Source organism: Ruditapes philippinarum, unplaced genomic scaffold (genome assembly GCF_026571515.1).
Source record: "Ruditapes philippinarum isolate M1 unplaced genomic scaffold, ASM2657151v2 ctg1383_1_1_1_1, whole genome shotgun sequence".
NCBI classification, from domain to species: domain Eukaryota; kingdom Metazoa; phylum Mollusca; class Bivalvia; order Venerida; family Veneridae; genus Ruditapes; species Ruditapes philippinarum.
The window spans coordinates 1-19908 of NW_026856195.1; the positions used below are offsets into that span (position 1 = coordinate 1).

At 31.4% G+C, this 19908-nt stretch overlaps 1 protein-coding gene across 2 annotated transcripts; it reads left to right on the forward strand.

Moving 5' to 3' along the window:
- Window positions 1–4299: 4299 nt before the first annotated feature.
- On the forward strand, window positions 4300–19180 carry LOC132745734 (adhesion G protein-coupled receptor L3-like; the record flags this gene model as incomplete). 2 transcript variants are annotated; one of them, XM_060734697.1, is given in 21 exon segments in its annotated part: window positions 4300–4457; window positions 5282–5406; window positions 6057–6187; window positions 6591–7306; window positions 7581–7689; window positions 7975–8075; window positions 8457–8642; window positions 8855–9032; window positions 9545–9664; window positions 9946–10133; window positions 10342–10397; window positions 10717–10837; window positions 11073–11176; window positions 11630–11731; window positions 14160–14262; window positions 14800–14953; window positions 15883–15949; window positions 16470–16536; window positions 16948–17042; window positions 17557–17725; window positions 18957–19180. In XM_060734697.1, coding segments are annotated over 21 exon segments (3251 nt in total), but the record flags the coding sequence as incomplete, so codon positions are not given.
- Window positions 19181–19908: the final 728 nt, after the last annotated feature.

The window sequence follows — 19908 nt, forward strand, 5'->3', positions numbered from 1 at the left end:
TTATCACGGTGCATATCCATATCGGTACCCTCTTTGCGAAATCTGCTGAAACGGTACCCTCTCTGAACATGCACAGGTCATTCTCTGCTAAAAACAAACCAGCGATGGATACCAATCCAGTAAAATTCCATTGTTATAAGGAAAGGAGGTATGTCACGTAGAAAAGATGTATACCACGGAACACTAGGATGTTTTATTTATGTGCTGATTTGTCATGACTGTGCCCGATTTTCATGTACTGCAACTTCACAATAAGCTACAAAAAATCGACATGTCTTGCTTCGCCCATCACCTCGACATATTTTTCGGGCTGAAATGAACCTGTGGCTTGATTATATATGCATCATACATATTTAATATGTTCATATACATATCATCTTCGGACAAATGGCAGTATATTGTCAAAAATAAATGTAAAATTCATAAAAAGACCCTATTTTCGGTTTTGCAACGGCACGGGCTACCTCTCTTCATTTGAATTTTTATATTAGCTTTATTTATTTTTTGTAGCTTATTGTGAAGTTGCAGTACATGAAAATCGGGCACATGACAAACCAGCACATAAATAAAACATCCTAGTGTTCCGTGGTATACATCTTTTCTACGTGACATACCTCCTTTCCTTATTACAATGAAATTTTACTGGATTGGTATCCATCGCTGGTTTGCGAGGGTACCGTTTCAGCGGATTTCGCAAAGAGGGTACCGATATGGATATGCACCGTGTTTATGTAATAGGAAAAACTCCTCGTTTCAAGTGTCTATCTTAGTTTCGTTTGATAACATTTCGACACTTTTGAATAACTGATCAATATAAAAGAAACTATACTTAACTGACGATACCTTTATATTTACTTACCTACTTTTCTAAACCGTAATAACTAAAATGTCACAGATTTTAACACATATGAAACAATGAAATAAAAATTATAAAACGTTCAAAATTCTTTATAAAGAAACATATATATACCTACACATCTTTATTCACATATATTTTTGAACCTGACAAATGTGAACAAAACGCTGAAAACGAAATCTCCTGATTTATTAACAGTATATTATAAAATACATAAGGTTATTATAGGGGTATCTTATTTTGGCACCTTATTTGACTTGAGTGTATCTAACTAGGCTTGGATATCGTGAAGCGTGGGTATGCCGAATGTGGGAACCGTTTAAGCAAAATCCATGAGAGCCAAGTGTCATGGATAGCCTTAAAGTGGTTAAAAGACCGTTATCTCAAGCTTCTAATCTTGACGAGATACATTAAAATTGAAATGCAGAGTACACATGTGAGCTATGTACGACATAACATTTAGACTAAGTGCCCAGCACACAATTTATATTTTGCATACCATATATACTAATACTGTTACACTGGGGCTTTCCAAACCCTTTTGTACCTATGACGGGGTTAATAGTACCCAGAGGTTCAAAAGATACATAGAGGTGACAGATTTGCTTGTTCACACCTCATTCTTTACATAAATTTTAAAGGCACTGCAGAGATTTCAGTTCAATAAGTAAATGTCTACAAGGAACCCCAGTTCAAAATTTCTAGATCCAAAAAGCTATAAGAAACTTAACTGATCGAAGCATGTTTGGTATTACTCGTTAAAAAACAAGTAACTGCGTAACTATTGTTGTTGTTTTTTCATTTTGATTTAGATAAAATTATTTATAACAATATTATCATACGTCGAGCATGAGTACCTTACTTGCTGATGGCAACAACTTTTATTAACCTTCGCAAAGTAACATCAAACTTGAAACTTGTATTCATCGAATGTCACAGAGGTTTCGAATTTATTTTCTTGATAAGGATCTTCAAAAATCCGGCAAACACAGGATTTCACAGTCTTGTTTATCATTAAACGTGAGAAGGTTAATCTTAATAAAGCTTGTCTAATGTCCTGACAACAACACATACGCAGATATACTACATAATAACGAAAAGATAAAATAAAATGTTATATATGTTTTATAACTATTGGCATACATCCAAATAATATAGATCGAAAAAAAACAGGAAGGCTAAAAATCTAATCTCATTCGATTGCCCTGTGTTTGGAGTGTTTTATTCAATATTAATATATATTTATACAATCACATATTTATACTGAAATGAAAATATTATCATAACATATATATCTTTACCCTAGATTTAAATCAGAGTTAAAGAAGTAGAAGCTTTATTATCTAATAAATCACATGATCCATGGAATTTTTCTTTTTTTGATCACTTTCCTTTAAATGCACATTATGCCTCAGAGACAATTAAATTGTTTCTTCTTTAGAAAAGGCAAACATGAGTTTTAAAATAGTTTTAGGACATGATAGATCTTCATCGCCTGAAGAAATTAGCGCTGAATATGTGATTATCTGTCATTAAAGTAGCAAAATGTAAACAAAGTCGTATTTTGACTTCCATACAAAATACTATATCACTATAGCTGTAGTATTTACTAAACACAACAGTAGTAATAATTAGTAACTTTTTAAAACTATAACAGAACAAAAATAAAGACCTTTTGAGAAATAAAAATAAAGGCATTTCTTTGACATGATGGGCCTTTAAAAACTTAAATGTCAACATAGATAAAATAATTGATGGCCTATATTGCATTACCTGTTTTTTGTGACATGACTCACTGTCATTGGTTATTGACGCATAGTTTAAATAGCTCTCATAAAATTCAATACAGTATGTGAAAATTGAAACATAATACATAAACATGTTTTATGCACATTAAAACCACATCATTAATGCATGGCGTGAGCTGAAACATTCTTTCTTTATAGTTACTCGCTCCAAAAATGTACTGAAATTTAAAAACAAATTTAATTCTGAACTGATTTGTTAAGGAATTTAAATTATGAATTGAAAAGGAATTCAATGATGTCGATATTCTCTTAAGCATGTAAAAACTTTTGTTTAAGGTTAAACGTCAGTCTGATTTAATCATATAATATATAATTCTCCACATGAAATGCCTCGTTCTCTATCTCTAACGTTCTATTATTGAAAAATACCTGACAAATGAGCTTCAGTTTGATAATAAATCATCTGTATTTTCTTAGGTAAAACATAGACAATATCAGTTTGATCTAAACTAAGGTGAAAGTCAGGTGCAAATGTCAATGTCACTTAAAATGGAACTGATGTACAGTCAATCTCTATAGAGGAAAATACAATACAATAAATGCAATAGAGTACAGTGTATTTGCTTTAAAAATTATGTATTCAACATTTCTAGCATAATATATAGTTGATAGGAACATTATGCAAAAACAAAATGTAATCAATTTTGGTTTAGCGGAGGGATATCTAGGTGCTACACTTTTTCAGTATCTGGTGATTCTTTATGGCATTTCTGTTGCTCAAGATTGAAATACGTTATCAACTAATGAACGTTTTGGCCATGGCTCTTGTCCAATGTTATTTTGATTATTCATGTCGGTTTGGGTTTCATGGTCTTACTAATTACTGGAAAGATAAACTCTAGCTCAGGAATAATAAATTAATTATGTTCGTACTTAATCTTTGCTATAGGTCACATTTTGATAATGAATACTTAAAGGGTTTTTATTGGTTTTGGTTGATTCAGAAAAAATTGGATCAAATTACCTTCTGTAACGGTAGGGTGGAAACTTTATTCCCTTATACTCTATCCCTTCTATATTAGGTCAAGTGAAAGCGGGAGTAAAACTGTAAAATGCTGTTGGTGCAAAATCAATTGCATATAACAAATATAGCTATATGTACATGTATTCTATGGAACAAAACTACTCTTTTCTATAACCAAAACGTCATTTTCATAACATGTTCTTGTCTCATTTTATGATGCTTATCCTTTTATTTATGAGTTAAAAAAGTGTTTCTTTGTGAATTTGTTGTATACTATTGTCATTCTTATAGGCCCATCATGCCCAAGAAATATTTTTATTTTTATTTCTAAAAGACTTTTTAGTTGTTATACAGTTAGTTTCCAAAAAGTTACTCAATGGTCAACAGCCTTAACCATATTTTGCTTCTATTACTTTTTTGGAAATCAGTACAGCTATAGTTGATATAGTATTTTGTATGGAAGACATTATACTACTTTGATTATATTTTACTACTTTTATGATTAATGATTTCACATTTAGCACAACGTTTTTCGGGCAATAAGCATCTAACATGCTTTTAAACCATCGATTTACTGTGACGGGACTCATGTTTGCCCTTTCTAAAGAATGAAAATTTAATTCTTATCCAAGGCATAATGTGCCTTTAAATGAATAAAATTAATATTAAAGATTCTTCCGAAGATGGCAATGTTTGTGTGCCGCCCTGGGAGACATTTCACCAATCATGCATACAGTTTGTTGAATTGAGATACACATGGCAGGAAGCTCGGACCTGGTGTTTGAATATGGATTCAGACCTTTTGAGCATAATAATCAGACAAGAAGATGTGAGTACAATATTTCATATATTTATAGAAGAAATTGATCCTTTTTGAAAAATTTTCACTTTTTATTTAAACCAAAACTGGTGGGCCATTATTTTACAAAGGATTAAATTGCATTTTTTGTGTCGCCTTTTACAGAGTAGCGGCGACAAATAGGGATAACGCCAACGTCGCCTGTCAGTCCGTCTATCTGCATGTCCGTCAGTCTGTCTGTCACAAAACTTGTCCGGACTTCTCAAAAACTACATATGCAAATTCGGTATCTCAGGTACCTGTGCATATATAAGGGTTTTTTTGACTGAATGATTTTGCGATGTATGATGGCTTTTGAATAAAAAAGCGTGCATGCCCTATAACGATTTTTGAGTAATTCTTACTTTCTCCATAATACAGAAAGCACTTAATTGAATTGAATTGAATTGAACTTAAATATACATACAGTCAATTTACATTTATAATAAACTGTTCAATCACCCCTCAATACAACTGCTCAAATGACTATCGGGACACATGTGATCACTGTTCGCTCTTGTTTTATATACAATGTAACAAAGATCTATGGCAGGTTAGAGTTTTTATATTACAAATAGGCATGGCTTTATGATTAAATAAAGATAAGTTTTAGATGTCATATAGAATTGCAGATATGTAAAGTATTTTAACTCACTATAGTGGCATTCATTTTTTATTATTACTTTATAAATGATGATTCGCATGCAATGTAACATTGCTAGAAAGGTAAAATATAGTTACATGTGTCTATCTAAATAAAAGATATGCTTTATCAGACGATTCTAACTTAACAATCTTTATTTAATCATTTACAGGTGAAAATTGATCCCTTTTTATATCACTACTTGAATTATACTACTATAAACTGGTGGATTGGCTTATATAAAGTTGAAGAAACCTGGATATGGACATATAATAATGAGAGCTATTCTGGAATACCGTAAGTAAACCTTATAAAAAAGGGGATTTAGAACTTTCTTGTTGTTTTTTTTCTACATGAGAAAACTTATTGACTGAAAGATCGATTATTTAGTTTTGTTTGATTGAGTTTTACGTCACACCGATACAGTGTATGTCATATGGCGACGTTTCAGCTTTACTGGTGGAGACAGATTTCAGAAAACCTTCCGTGCATTATTTCAGACTCGAACGAACACCTGAGTAAACCACAGACGTTTCATAAGCTAGCTGGATAGCTTCCTCACATAAAAGAATCCGAAGTCCCTGTCGGGATTCGAACCCACAGCGGAGAGTGGCAAGTGGTCTGAAGTCAATGATCTTAAAGGTCGCTACATTAAATGCTGTTTTATCAAGTTTTGTCAAAAAATTGCATTTCTTTCAGCGAGTCTAAAATATTCAAGTGATTAGATAATCTTAAACTTGATCCCGCCATAATATTTGACTGGATACTATTAAATCTGCAATCATAAGAATAATATCTTTATCAGTAAGTTATACATTAAAAATATCTTTTCATGGATATTCATTTATTCACTAAATACTCAAAAAACAAAACGTCGTGAAGACATGTTAGTCTGTGAGAGGTTCTTAATAACACAGTTCTGATTAATTTCTAATGATTATTAACAGAAAGTGGGCACCAGATTCACAATGGAATAACACATTTTCAGTGGATAAATGTGGCCTCATCGAATACCAGGGATATTTAAAAAATATGAACTGTAACGTTCGACGACACTTCATTTGTGAACGAAACAAAAGTGAGTACTATTTAAAAGCCGATGTGTTAGACACATTAATCATTGTTAGTGCTTGAGCTATATGTTTTTTATGGGTTTTAATTGTTATATTTTCTGGCCCTTTGGGATCTTAGATTCCAGCACTTTCATCCCTCATGTAGACATGTACCGACTCAGTCAAACCGAGTCTGAATTTTTTGTGATTAATTCTTCCGAGGGATCACTCTTTCTTCAGATATTTTTATTTTGATATTAACGATATATTAAGGCTAACACATGATAACAATGATAAATTGTGTTCTCAAATGTTAAATCTTTGGTCTTATCATCAAATATATACGTCACAAAATGATTTTTGTACAAACAATTTATTTAAAAGATAACACCTGTTTACTGATTTCTTGATTGTTTTTTTTTTGAAAAGCAATACAGCTGACAACACTGACGCATTCATCTCCCACTACCCGAGTTTCAACAGCACCAACAACTTCAACAAATTCAACAGCATCACCAACCACAACAAGATCAACAACATACGCTATACCAACACCAGATATAAGAACACCATCTACGAGGATTACAGAAAGTCATGAAGAGACGCCCACCACGAGAAAAACAACCACCATACTTCCATCATCATTCACAAACACTACAACAAGCGGCATTACTACACAGTCTACAACTCAAGCTCCCGTTAAGTCGACTACCACAACTGGCACAAATCAAACAGAAATGAGCAGTCCAAGTCAGTCTACCACTGAAAAAACCATTACTGGAATCACGTCAGAAAGCACAGCTATTCCAACAACTGAGAGTATCACAACTGAAAAAGAATTGAGCAGTCCTAGTAAGTCTACCACTGACTACACAATAACTGAGAAAACGTCAGAAAGCACAGTTGTTCCAACAACTGAGAGTAACACAACAGAGGACCACACTGTACACAAGACTGAAACATCTACTGTTATCCCTATAACAAGAACTTCGTCAAAAAGTACGAGTGTCTATACAACTGATTCACATACCACTGTTAATCATACAGAAAGTTCCACACCCTCGACACACATGCCATTTACCGATGAACAAACTACACAAAATACATCAACAGAATCTCAAATAGAAGAAAGGGACTTGTTTCGGGTAATTAAAGCAGACCTTAAAAATATGATATAGTTGTTTAGTTTACAAATACTTTTATATGACACTTGTGTCATATACAAAAAAAATGTAAATATCACTAAGCTTTTAACACATTACCATAAAAAGTGCGTAAATTATTCCCATTCATTTACAGATCATCATTGTCTTACTATTTTTAAATATGTTCCATACTAAATTTATGGAACAAGTTGAATAAAAGATATCTTATGAGAACTTCTGCCTATTGTATAATTTTCTTTGTGTTTACCTTTAGGGATGCTTCAAAATAAACTACGAAAGCACGTGTCCACCAGTTGAAGCATTTGGGTTTTCTTGGCCTCGCTCTGCAGCTGATACATTGGTTAGAGTTCGTTGCAATTCAGGTAAGATATAGATAAAATAGATGCTTTAACAAGAAAATGACAAGCAAAGCATAACAAACATGAAGTGATTGCTATTAATTAATAGTATACTTGTTTAAAGTTATGTCATTATTGCACTGTCATTATTTGAAATGAAAATTGTTATGAAAATAGCGTATCTTTTAATGATAAGCGATGCAACTGTTAATTCCAAAATTTATTTTAAAAATTTAAAACTATTGAATAACTTTGCAATATCTAAAATTCGCAAAATTACAATTGACAAATTTTTGTTACCTCATGTAGGTTTTGCAAATTGGAAATGTGACACGAATCCTACATGTTGGAGGGGTGAACCGGATGTCAAACAATGCACTTCAGAGAGCGTACAAGAACTTACAAATCAGGTATTACACGATATTTGTTAAAGAATAAGTAACAGTATGTAATTGTTACTTATTTTGATTTGTTAAATATTTGTGAAAATTTTAAGAAACTTTATTAAACTAACCGCTGCTACTGATATAAAAATATTGACTAGAATTCCATTTCTGTTTATCAGAGCCCAGAGGTGTAGCGAGGAGAAGGCTATTGGTGTCTAAGTTTATGCTCATTGTTGAAACAGTCGTTTATCGTTATTTATAAAATGCGTTTTAAGTGTAATATATCATACATATGTATACTGATCTTTCAAGCATCTTATTTATGTTTTACTCACATAAGAAATTTATCCCTTCTCCATGACACAAATCAAATATTCATTAAAATAATCAAATATCACTCCTCAGATGGAAGAATTTCTAACAAATACAAGCAACTCAGAAAAAGCACTTGAGTTTACAGTTAATTTAGCGGCATCTGTAGAAACAGAGAGTGTGATGTCAGAACAAGATTTATTCCAGTCAACAAAATTAATGGACGCGGCTTCAAAAGCCAAGCCAAAGAACTCGACTGAAGCAACCAGTATCATCCGGGTAACAAATTCACTTTATTTACAATCATTTAATCGAAAATACGTGTATAATTCAACCAATGAATGCTTTAATGTTATCTTTAATGAAATAATTCTAATAAATTTTGTTGGAAGAAATAAGCAATCATAACTATACTCTCGTACTTGCTTAGTTTGAATACTTAAGTAAAAACATTTTATTGCACATCTGTTATATTTTTTTTTCTTCATAAGAACGTTGCTAAATGTGGAAGCGGTTTGGTCGGAAAGACTGATACATGGACGTCTATGAACAAAGAAAGTCAGAGGTCAGTAGCATCGTCATTGCTTACATCCATGGAATCTGTTACCAATAATATGATTGAAAGCTTTGAGAAGCCAATAGTGGAAACTATACAGGAGGAAAACATGGGTAACTACTTTCTATTTATTCCAAATAACATTCTGAATGTCATTGCTGAATCTTGTTATTCCTTTCAATTCCCTTTAGTTTATTTAGTGTTGTTTTTGTTTTTTGTTTGTTTTGTGTGTGTGTGGGGGGGGGGGGGTTGCCATTTAATGTCCTGTCTGGGCGTGAACTGTTACTTGCAATTTTCAGTATCGTGCATGGACAAGCTCAATTAAACCGAGGCTGCAACAGTTTTTATGCATTCTTTAGGGATTCCGTTTTTCTCTATTTTACAATATGTTAGGTATGCATTGTTTATAAGAACAAAACTTTTTAGGACTTCTTTACAAGCATTTATTTTATTTCTGTTTTCATTGTGTTAAAATGTGGCAAAGAAATGTGATATTTAAAGGTTGATACTAGCATATGGAGCTGTCAGACAGGTTTGGTTGTATGGCTACACTGAACAGAATTTCAAAAAGATAAATGAATAGGTTTGTAATTAAAATCAACACGGAAATTATATCATTTTCCAGCAATACAGCTACAAGTTATCGATGTTGTCAAAAATGGATCAGAAGCAGTTGACACTATCTTTAAAGCAGACGAAAACGATTTTGCAATACCGCAGGAAAATTTAAAGAGTTTTAGCACAGGTATATTATTTCTAAATATCTTTACTTGAAAAAAATTGAAGCAAATATAAAGGATTTGTATAAACATTTATTAGCTTAGTTAAAGATGTTAAAGATGTCCTACCGTTTTATTTACCAGAAGATTTAACGTCTGATATGTATAATTGTTACAAACTATGTAAAATATTTATTAAAAATATGTTATGTCTCTCTCTGCTGTTTCGGAAATCACGTTAAGGCGAAAGGACCAGAAATAAAAACGAGCAGAAAATTTCTAACTATGCCATCAATTGTATTTACAGGTGGTTTGGCGAGATTGGTGTTCATCAACTATAAGTCAGTGGGAGATTATATGGTTCCAACTGACTACAATACAGACGACTCTACAGAACGCCAAATGATAAGTCAAGTGATTAGCGCGTCTCTCAGCCAAAAACCTGCGAACGAACCGCTGCTTCAACCTGTCGTGTTCACTTTGAAAGTCGAGAAGGTAGATGCACTTACAATCAGACTAAGTAAAATTTTAAGCTGCATTTTAAATTTTACAGATATGCATGTCTATTGAATATCACCCTCTAATTTTGATTTTAAGTACAAACACTTAATTAATATAACACTTACTACAAAATTGTTTATTTGTTTGCGTTAAGTATGATAATATAATAAGATAAAATTATGTAATTATGTTTCTATTGTAGATGAAGCCATACCAAAACATAACACAGCTTTGCTCCTTTTGGAATTTTAGTCTTGGGTAGTAGATATTTTTCGATAATTACAAGCTTTTAACTATTTAACAAATATGAGGTAACAACGTTCGCATATATTATTCTTTGAACAGTTATATCTTCAATGTGCAAGATTGATATATTCTTCCTGTTAGAAATAGAGTAAGAGAACGGCGATACTGTACATAAGTATGATTGATCAGTATTCCTTTCACGCCATAATTATAGAAAAAAATGACCATCATGTCGAAATGGATCATATATAGTAATGTTATTCGACTGACTGTAATAATTTTCGTGAAATGAATTCTAGTAACTTAGTCATTCTCACATTTTTCATTCCAGACATACTGGAGCATGGTCGCAGGAAGGCTGTTCACTTAAAGAGAATAACAATTCACATGTGACGTGTCAGTGTGATCATCTTACCAACTTTGCTATCTTGATGGATGTCCATAGTACTAAGGTCAGTTTGAAAATATCCATGTCTTCATATATCTGTTTTCACTGAACTTGAATACTATATTTTTAACAAAAACATCGGTTATAAGAATTCAATTACAAAAATTAAAAAGATGGTATTTCTTAGAGAATAAACATGTTTTAATAGTCTAGTTTCTTGTAAGTGTTTGCTAATTTGATTATGCCCATGAACGTGTTTGTATTGTCAGTATACGACTATTATTGTTGTATGTTTTCAGGTGGCAGATGTCCATTCTATTGTTCTGTCATATATAACATATGTGGGAATTATCATATCCATTATTTGTCTGGTGATGTCTTGGATAACATTTGTGTGTCTCAGGTACTTTCTTAGCTTACGTTTTGAATAGATAAATAGAATATAGTCCCTTTGCTTGTCGGCTTTATTAAAGAAAATTAAAATGACTGAAAAATAAGATACTGACAAACATGACTAAATTGCAAAATATTGCAGATTCGATCTGTTTCATCAAAATTCAAAATAACATATTCGTTCAAACAAGCATTGGTTTTTGTTGGCAGCTTTAATCTATGGGTCGTTCATGATTACATTTCAAAGTTAAACAAGATGGCTTAAATATAACTGATTACATTCCAAAGTTAAACAGAATAAGTTAAATATGACTTTATTCCGTGTAGACTTAGTTGTATACAAAACCATATGTCTTGCATAATTAGAACAAAGTTTTCTATTACAGCGTTCTCTACATTTTAATTAAAACTCATCTCTTTCGATGTTTTTCAAAGTCCATATTAACTTTACATATGATTACAGTATAAGATGTATACGCGGATCACGGAGTAGTTATGGATACGGTGAAGGCAAAGAGTATTATGGAAATAGCAGTAGTTATTCTGGGTCTACTGCCAGTTCACGGTATAAATAATGTTCACAATATGACTAACGCATGCTCACAATATCGTTAATATTTACCCAAACGTAACTCGGTTTTGAGAAAACTTGCATAGTTCTCAATTTTAGTCTACTTTACTCTGCTTTCGGGATAAATAAACATGCCTTTTCGTCACATTTTCACTGTATTTTCACTTTGATATATATCATTTCACTATTAACACATATTATGGTATAAAGAACGCATCCTCCCGTCAATGGTAAACATGGTAAATATAGAACAAACTCGCGATACAAATATTACGTCCTTTCTGTTTGGAAAAATGGCTCTGTCAAATTATGATTTATACAGCAATAGTAGCACAAGCCTTTGGTGTAAAAACATGCGATTATTGTGGTTTAATAACATTTAGGGCATTTTAGATGCTTTCAACCTGAAAAAAAGTAATGCTGAATTTGAAATTATTTGTCATAAAAGTAGCAAAATGTAAACAAAGTAGTTTTTTGACTCTATAACTTTAACAAAACTTATTGCAAAAAAGTAACAGATGCAAAAATTGTCCAGGCAACTGGTTAATTAGTAATTTAAGTAGTAGTTGAAGCTGACACAGGACACTAAAAAAAAAAAATATTAGCATTTTTAGGCATAACGGACCTTTTAAAAAACACACATTTTCACGGATACGGATATAAACGATGAATAGAAATAGAGACACAATACTTCGTTGACGATGTAAAGAAATATGATGAAATGTTTGCAGCTATTTTCACGTTAGATTTGAAGATTTAGTGAGAGTCTTTTTAAAAAGTAAAAGAAGTTCACTGTTTTGCATAGCAAGCAAAATCTGTACAACTATACATACTATCCAACATATACTGACATATGAGTTTGGAATTATGTTTAGTGTTTTAGAATAGCCGTTTAACAATCAATACAGAAAAATAAAACTTCAGCTTTTAAAAATGTTTATGTAGTGTCAAATGTGTAAATACTAACTTAGATATTAACAACTCTGAGATGGTGATAGGGTTGTTCTCAATTGATTTGCTCTTATCTGTTGTATACATGTTTATCTTTTTAACGTTTAAATGTTCATAACATTGGCAATATTAACTAAATGTAATCCATATACTCTTTTTTCTATAAGCTATTTCTGAAACTGTTTTGACGGTTTTGTGAACTTATCAACTAACTAACTAACTAACTAACTAATAACTAACTAACTAACTAACTAACTAACTAACTAACTAACTAACTAACTAACTTATAATGTTGATACATTTCAACTTTTTATCGAATATACTTATAGCTAAATTCAAACAATTTTGATTATTGCTAGTTCTATATTTTCAGTTGTATATGCTGTTTAAATTGTAACTGTTGGATTTGTTTCTTTAGATTTGCTTTTAAACAAAGCTATGATAGTTTGTAGTATATGATAGTTTTATAGTCAGTGTCATATATTAGTATGTAGTCTGTGCACGTACTTACATGTATATACTTTTTCTTGTGATTTGTTTAAGGCGTTTTCTTCAATTAATGATGAATTCACCTCATAATGTAACATAACAATGTTTTCTTATATTAAACAAAATAAAGATAGTTAATACATACAGTCTGTACGACCTTCAAACGTAAAAGGCAATGTAGAAAATGGTTTCTTAACCATAGTGGTCTCCATCAGAGCAATGCGATGGACTGACATATTTTCAAACTCTTTACTTAAATGGAATGTGGTTTGGAATTGCTAAATATACTTTATATAAGATATTTTCTTTAAGTTTTTGTTTTAGGTTTTAATGTATATGATATAAAAGCATGGAAATGTTTTTTAAAATGTCTAAATTTGTTTTACCGATGTGTTTTAATTGTTTCATATCTTTCATTTTCTCTTGAAACATTTACTTTAGTTGGATCACAAGCTTCCACTTTGAAATTAAATTGTTTCATATATATTTTCTTAATTGCACTTCCATATGACATATTTTGTTAATTTCGCAGATAACAGGCATCTTATGGTATAACTTGGCCCGCAACAATCCAGCTAGCTTACAGAATGTCAATGGTTCTACTTAGGTGCCCATTCGTGCTTTAAATAATGCACAAAGGGGCACGTGATATCTTTTTCCACCAGTCAAGCTTTATAATCGCCATATGACCTATACTAAGTTGATGCAACTAAATCCAATCAAACAAAAATAAGGCATGTAAACTTTTATTTACAATTTACATGTACATACATGTATATAAAAAAATAATGTCGAGTTTTTATTCTGAGATGAAAAACTATATAGATTCTTATTACTAGTATATTTATATATATTTTCAAACGAGGATATACATTTTTATGGTCATTCAATAGGTAAGTAGTAAACATGTGGTTTCATAAAACTATTTTGACAAACAAAATAATAAATAATTTTGATAAATGTGATCTTACTCTTACTTTAGATCCATTCAAGGAGAGAGAAATTCCATACATAAGAACTTGGCATTTTGCCTTTTTATAGCAGAAGTTCTATTTCTGTTTGGAATAGAAAGAACGGATAATAAGGTACGTTCTGATATCTAACTGTGTAGGATTAGATAAAAATCTTGTACTTTTGACATTTTTAATAAGGTTTTCTTTATTATTTTTCTTTTATACAGTATGAGTTTTTTTTCCGTAATATTAAAAAAAACCACTCATCTCCGTGTGTAACGCTTCCTATATTCTAAATGAGATTTTGAACAGAACTATTGTCATTAAGTGCCTAAGTGCATATTATAGAGGTTTTGTGATATAATCAATTTGGAGGAAGTTATAAACCCTTTTGCTGTTTTGGGGATTTTAATGTTAAAAGGAAAGAATACGCCCCTGTGCAAAGATCTTTACATTACTTGAGAGATTAACGTTTTATGATGGGCTTACTTTTAACATTGCCATATAACATTTTTTGTATTGTTATGCTAAATCTATATAAAACATGAATGTAATATAATTGTACATTTTTAAATTGTGTGGCTGTATTTTTTATCTCTAATTAATTCGCAATTATTCACATCATTTTAATTTTAACTTATTTACATTATTTCATTTGTATTATTTCAGATTGCCTGTGCTGTCATAGCCGGATTTTTACATTATTTCTTTCTGTCGAGTTTTACATGGATGTTTGTTGAGGGTATCCATATAGTATTTATGTTGGTACAAGTGTTTGACGCCGCCAGATCTCGACTTAAATACTACTATATCATAGGATATGGTATGTTTACTTTAGTATTTGTAAAGTGTAATGGTCATTTGTCTCTGAACGTTGATTCAAAAATAATGTGGCTCGCCGTTGATTCAGAAATCGCCGTTGATTCAGAAACAATGCGGCTCGCCGTTGATTCAGAAACAATGCGGCTCGCCGTTGATTCAGAAACAATGTGGCTCGCCGTTGATTCAGAAACTATGTGGCTCGCCGTTGATTCAGAAACAATGTGGCTCGCCGTTGATTCAGAAACTATGTGGCTCGCCGTTGATTCAGAAACAATGTGGCTCGCCGTTGATTCAGAAACAATGTGAAATGATTACTCAGTAATTGTTACTTACTGGTTAGTTATCCAGGAAAGCCGTTTAGTTGGATCGACCGCAGACATTTACCAAATGTGTTAAAATTGGCGTAAAAAGCAAGCATATAGTCCAGAATACACCTAGTCTTAACTTTATTTTATTTTTAAAATGATTAATTGAATTGGCTGATTTAAAGAACAAGATGAATTTATTTTTTTAAAGACGAAGAAACAAATCGGCATCAAAATTTTCTTTAAAGATATAAGCAACATCTTTGAAAAATCTATTGAAATAAGTATGTGTTTACATTTCTAGATTTTTGCTTTATTCAAATTCATAATAAAACAAATTATTATAGATATATATCATTTAAACATCAGCATGTTCATTGGTATGTTAAGGCTAAGAAATTGCATAATAAAGTTTACAGTTGGCGTATCTTTAGATTTATGTCATTCCGAAAAAAATGACTGGCTGACACAGCGTGATAATTGTTTTTGGGGGTTTTTTTTGTTACTTTAGTTGAAGCTTCAAATAAATTTAAACATAGTTTTAACTAAAGCTTTCTTTCATTTAACGCTTGAAAAATTTAAAAATATAATAATATTACCATAAATATTCATCACATTTTTTCAGGTGCTCCTTTACTAGTAATTGCTATTTCTACATTAGTATATTATGAAGGTTATGGGACAGATAAATAGTAAGTATATCCGCAAAATGCTTTTCCTGAAAAATAAACTGAAAATGTTCATTAAATTTGTTATTTAAAAAGTGGCAATATGATGAGAGTGCATGACCTTTTTTCTATTTTTTCCTCCATTTAATTTATAGTTGCTAGTGTAATGGAAAAAATCAAAATTGTGCCTTATGGATTCAAATAACGCCATCAGTCTGTACACATGTGCTATGTTCTAAATTGTGGCAGCTGATTCGTGTCATGTCGTACTTTAATTGGCTCCGCAGGGCGCCAGATGAAAAATACGACGACAAAGTAACGACTTTGTCGTATTTCCTTGTTTTTACTTGGCGCACGAAAATAATACAAAGAGTTCACTTTGTTGTAATTTTATGTTTTTGACGCGGGGCGAAGCAATTTTTCGACATGACACACAGCATAGCACCATAGATATTAGATTTTGTTAGTATCTCTTACTATATATTCAGGATGTAAAAAAAGGACAAAAGTAGGAGTGTTTTAAATGTTTTAAATATAATTACAGTTGTTGGCTGACATCAGAAAGAATGTTTATTTGGAGCTTTGCTGGTCCTATTGTTTTCATTCTGCTTGTAAGTAAAATTTAATGCAGTTTACATTTATTTTTCTCATAATGATTCTTCACAAACTATTTATCAATTAAGCTTCTTTCCTCATGATAATATGTGGTCATATATAAACATTTACTTATTTACTTTTTCTATCCATAAAAATATTAGAAGCGCACGTGTTCAATATAGAAACTAGTTAGTTTTTGCTTTGGTACTGTTGTTTTTGAAGCTATAAACATATCAAAACACTTTCGAATCCGGTTCTGGAACCAACCAGTACTAAGCAATGAGTGTTTAATTTCTTGCTTATAGAATCAACGGCGTGTCCCAGACATATTTTACATCCACGCGGCCAGCAATTATTAGAATACTAGTCTGACTCGGCTATACCGCCATTACATTAAAGTATAATTATCATATCTTATATTTCAGGTGAACCTTGTCGTCCTCGTTTATGCTATGTTTGCTGTATGTAAACATTCCGAGTATGTGTTTACTAAAGACAAGTCCACGTCCTACAACATCAAGTAAGTAAACTGGATAAACACGTGCATTTATTTGCACATATTTTTATATATTTTATAAGGGGGCTCTGTCTCTTTTCACAGAAAGAAGCATGTCTATTATCAATTTTGGGATATCAATGTAAAAAATCAAAAGTAATTCAGCAACCTGCTCTGACTGCAGAGTGCTCATGTATGCCGACTAGCCTGGCTCTATATTGTTGATAAAGGTTAAAGGTTAAATCACTTGGTTCTAGTAGATTATGGGTCAGCGTTCTTCTTCTCCATCATTGAAGTCATTAATCAATTTTGTTTCGGGATTTTGAAAGTGTCTAAAGTACCCAGTAAACCAAATATATTGGATTTTTTTGTATTTTGGAAAATACTGTTAAATTACACACATATATCTTGTAATTAATGTAATGCGGAAGACATAGTCTATATCAGGTAATTAATATAATAATAATATCATTCTCAAAACCATTTAAGATTGTTTTACTTTGAAATTCATTAAAAATTAAAACGTACATTTTTTCAGGTCATGGATACAGGGGGCGTTGGCGATGGAAGTTCTGTTGGGACTTACATGGGTGTTTGGATATTTCTATATCAGTGAAGAAGCGATACCTATTGCATACTTATTTACAATTTTCAACAGTCTCCAGGGACTATTCATCTTTGTTTTCCATTGCCTGCTCAACAAGAAGGTTATCTTTTAACTTATAAATATTGTTTGATTTATTTTCTTATACTAATATATAGAATGGTTATGCACATTAGATTGGACATACACTATTTCACTATTCCTGTCACAACGTAAATATAAAATTACGTATTATTATTGCATTTAGGCTTTATTATGTAATTCTTCTTATTCAATTACAGATAGTGGTTACGAAATTGCTCATAATTTAGTATGGAAATTTTGAACACAAAAGTGTCAGAATTAAACACAGACTTTTGGCCATCCACGATAGTTCAGTGATAAAATAAAATCGACCAATTTATATTTCCTTGATAATTTACTTCTAATAATTTTATGAGTTACCTACCTCCCTTGCTTGGATGCTTGTTCTTCAATAATACTTTTCTCTTTTTTATCATTTATTTACGTGCACTGGATGAGGTTTTTAAGAAATTAATTGAGGAAAATTTTACTTGAATGTTTAATTTGGACCGCTTTAAGATGACCAACTGTTAACATTTTTAGGGAAAGCATGATAAATCCGAGGAACCTTAAACACCTTCAAAAATATCTATACTAGAAAAATGATTTGTATCGATTTTTTTTATGAAAACCAATCGGATATTGGTTTTATCATTTGAGTAAACTGTGCGTCATTTGTTACAATTACTAAACAAGTCTAAGGAGATCTTATCGGAACGTAAAGCAGTGTTTCCTCAATTATTAAGTGCGTAAAACTCGTGACTCATACAATTATCGCTGTTAAACGTGAAACAAGTTCTGAAATATAGGTTCGTTACTGACACTCCTTAGTATTCTTTTGCAAGTTCTAGAGAATTCGATTCAGAATTGTCCTTTATTTTATTTTTCCAGGTTTATAATGAGCTTCCGAGATTTCAGTTTGAAAATTTTTAATGAACATTGTAAATCGTACTTTTTTCCGTTTGAATTTGACAGAAAGTCAAGAAAAAAAGACTACAGTCGAAAAAGAAATCTTAAGACAACAATGTTATACCTTGATAAAACTTCAAGATATTTGACCAGTAGTTCTAAAGTTGAACTTTTCGATATTAAATGGACATTTAACATATCTTATCTAAATGTTTTTATTGAAAATAAGCATTCATGTTTAAGTGAAACTATGTATCATTCCTTCTTTGATAATTTTGTGTATTTTAGCAGGACAATCATACAGTTTACTCATAAGAAGACTTATAATCTTGGTTTAATACATTAGCTTTTTATCTTCTCAGGTCCGGAAGGCATATTCTCGGTTCATAGATTATCCAGGGAGACTTACGTCAAGCGGGACTCATTCAACGAAAGCTGACCAGCAGAATGGATCAGGTCCAACATTTGCATCTTATCACATGCGTGGAACGAGAAAACATTCAAAATTTTTAGATCTCACAGATGACAGACGTCCATCATCTATGTCTACAACATCTGCTTAAAACCAAATTTACAAGAGACTATATCAAATAATTTGCTAAATACTACAAAACTACAAAGTGTATGCTACTACAAAATGAAAAAGTATACACAAGATAGTCTAGAAAGACGAAAGTGTTTCGTAAGATTGCCATATATATTAGATGAATAGCGCTCAAATGGCTAGAACATAGACGTATCTGCTGAAAAGGTGTAAAGACCAATGTGTTCGTTGCATTGAAAACTGTAATACCGCAAGAAATCAATACATTAAAACCTTATTTAATTGCTTATGTTGCTTTTAATTGTTGAATTATTTTTTTGTTTTATATGTTGCATTTACTTACCATAGGAAGTAAATCATAATTATGTATCATTTAAGTATTACTTGGTGCTATTTATATCATTTTGCTGCAATTCTCGGTGATGTTTTTTCAGTGTTTTTTATATGTTGTATATTTTTTTTCAAGGTCTTGACTTGCTTGCCAAGTGTGAGTTGTCGTAAATTAATTTTTTTTCTATAAATTGTAAAGTAGAACATACGTCAGTATTATAAATTCTACAAAAACATAACTTTTTGTTTATTGATTTATACTATTAGTTTTTACTGGACCAATCCACGTTTAATATATAAAAAGACTCTTTTGTTATTTGTCTTATTGTCTTTGGCAATTTGAAAGAGGCTTTCAAATGAAATATATAGATAATGTGTAGAATTCTTTCAATAATGTGCAGGAGAAACCATTGTACATGTATATTCATATCATATTATTT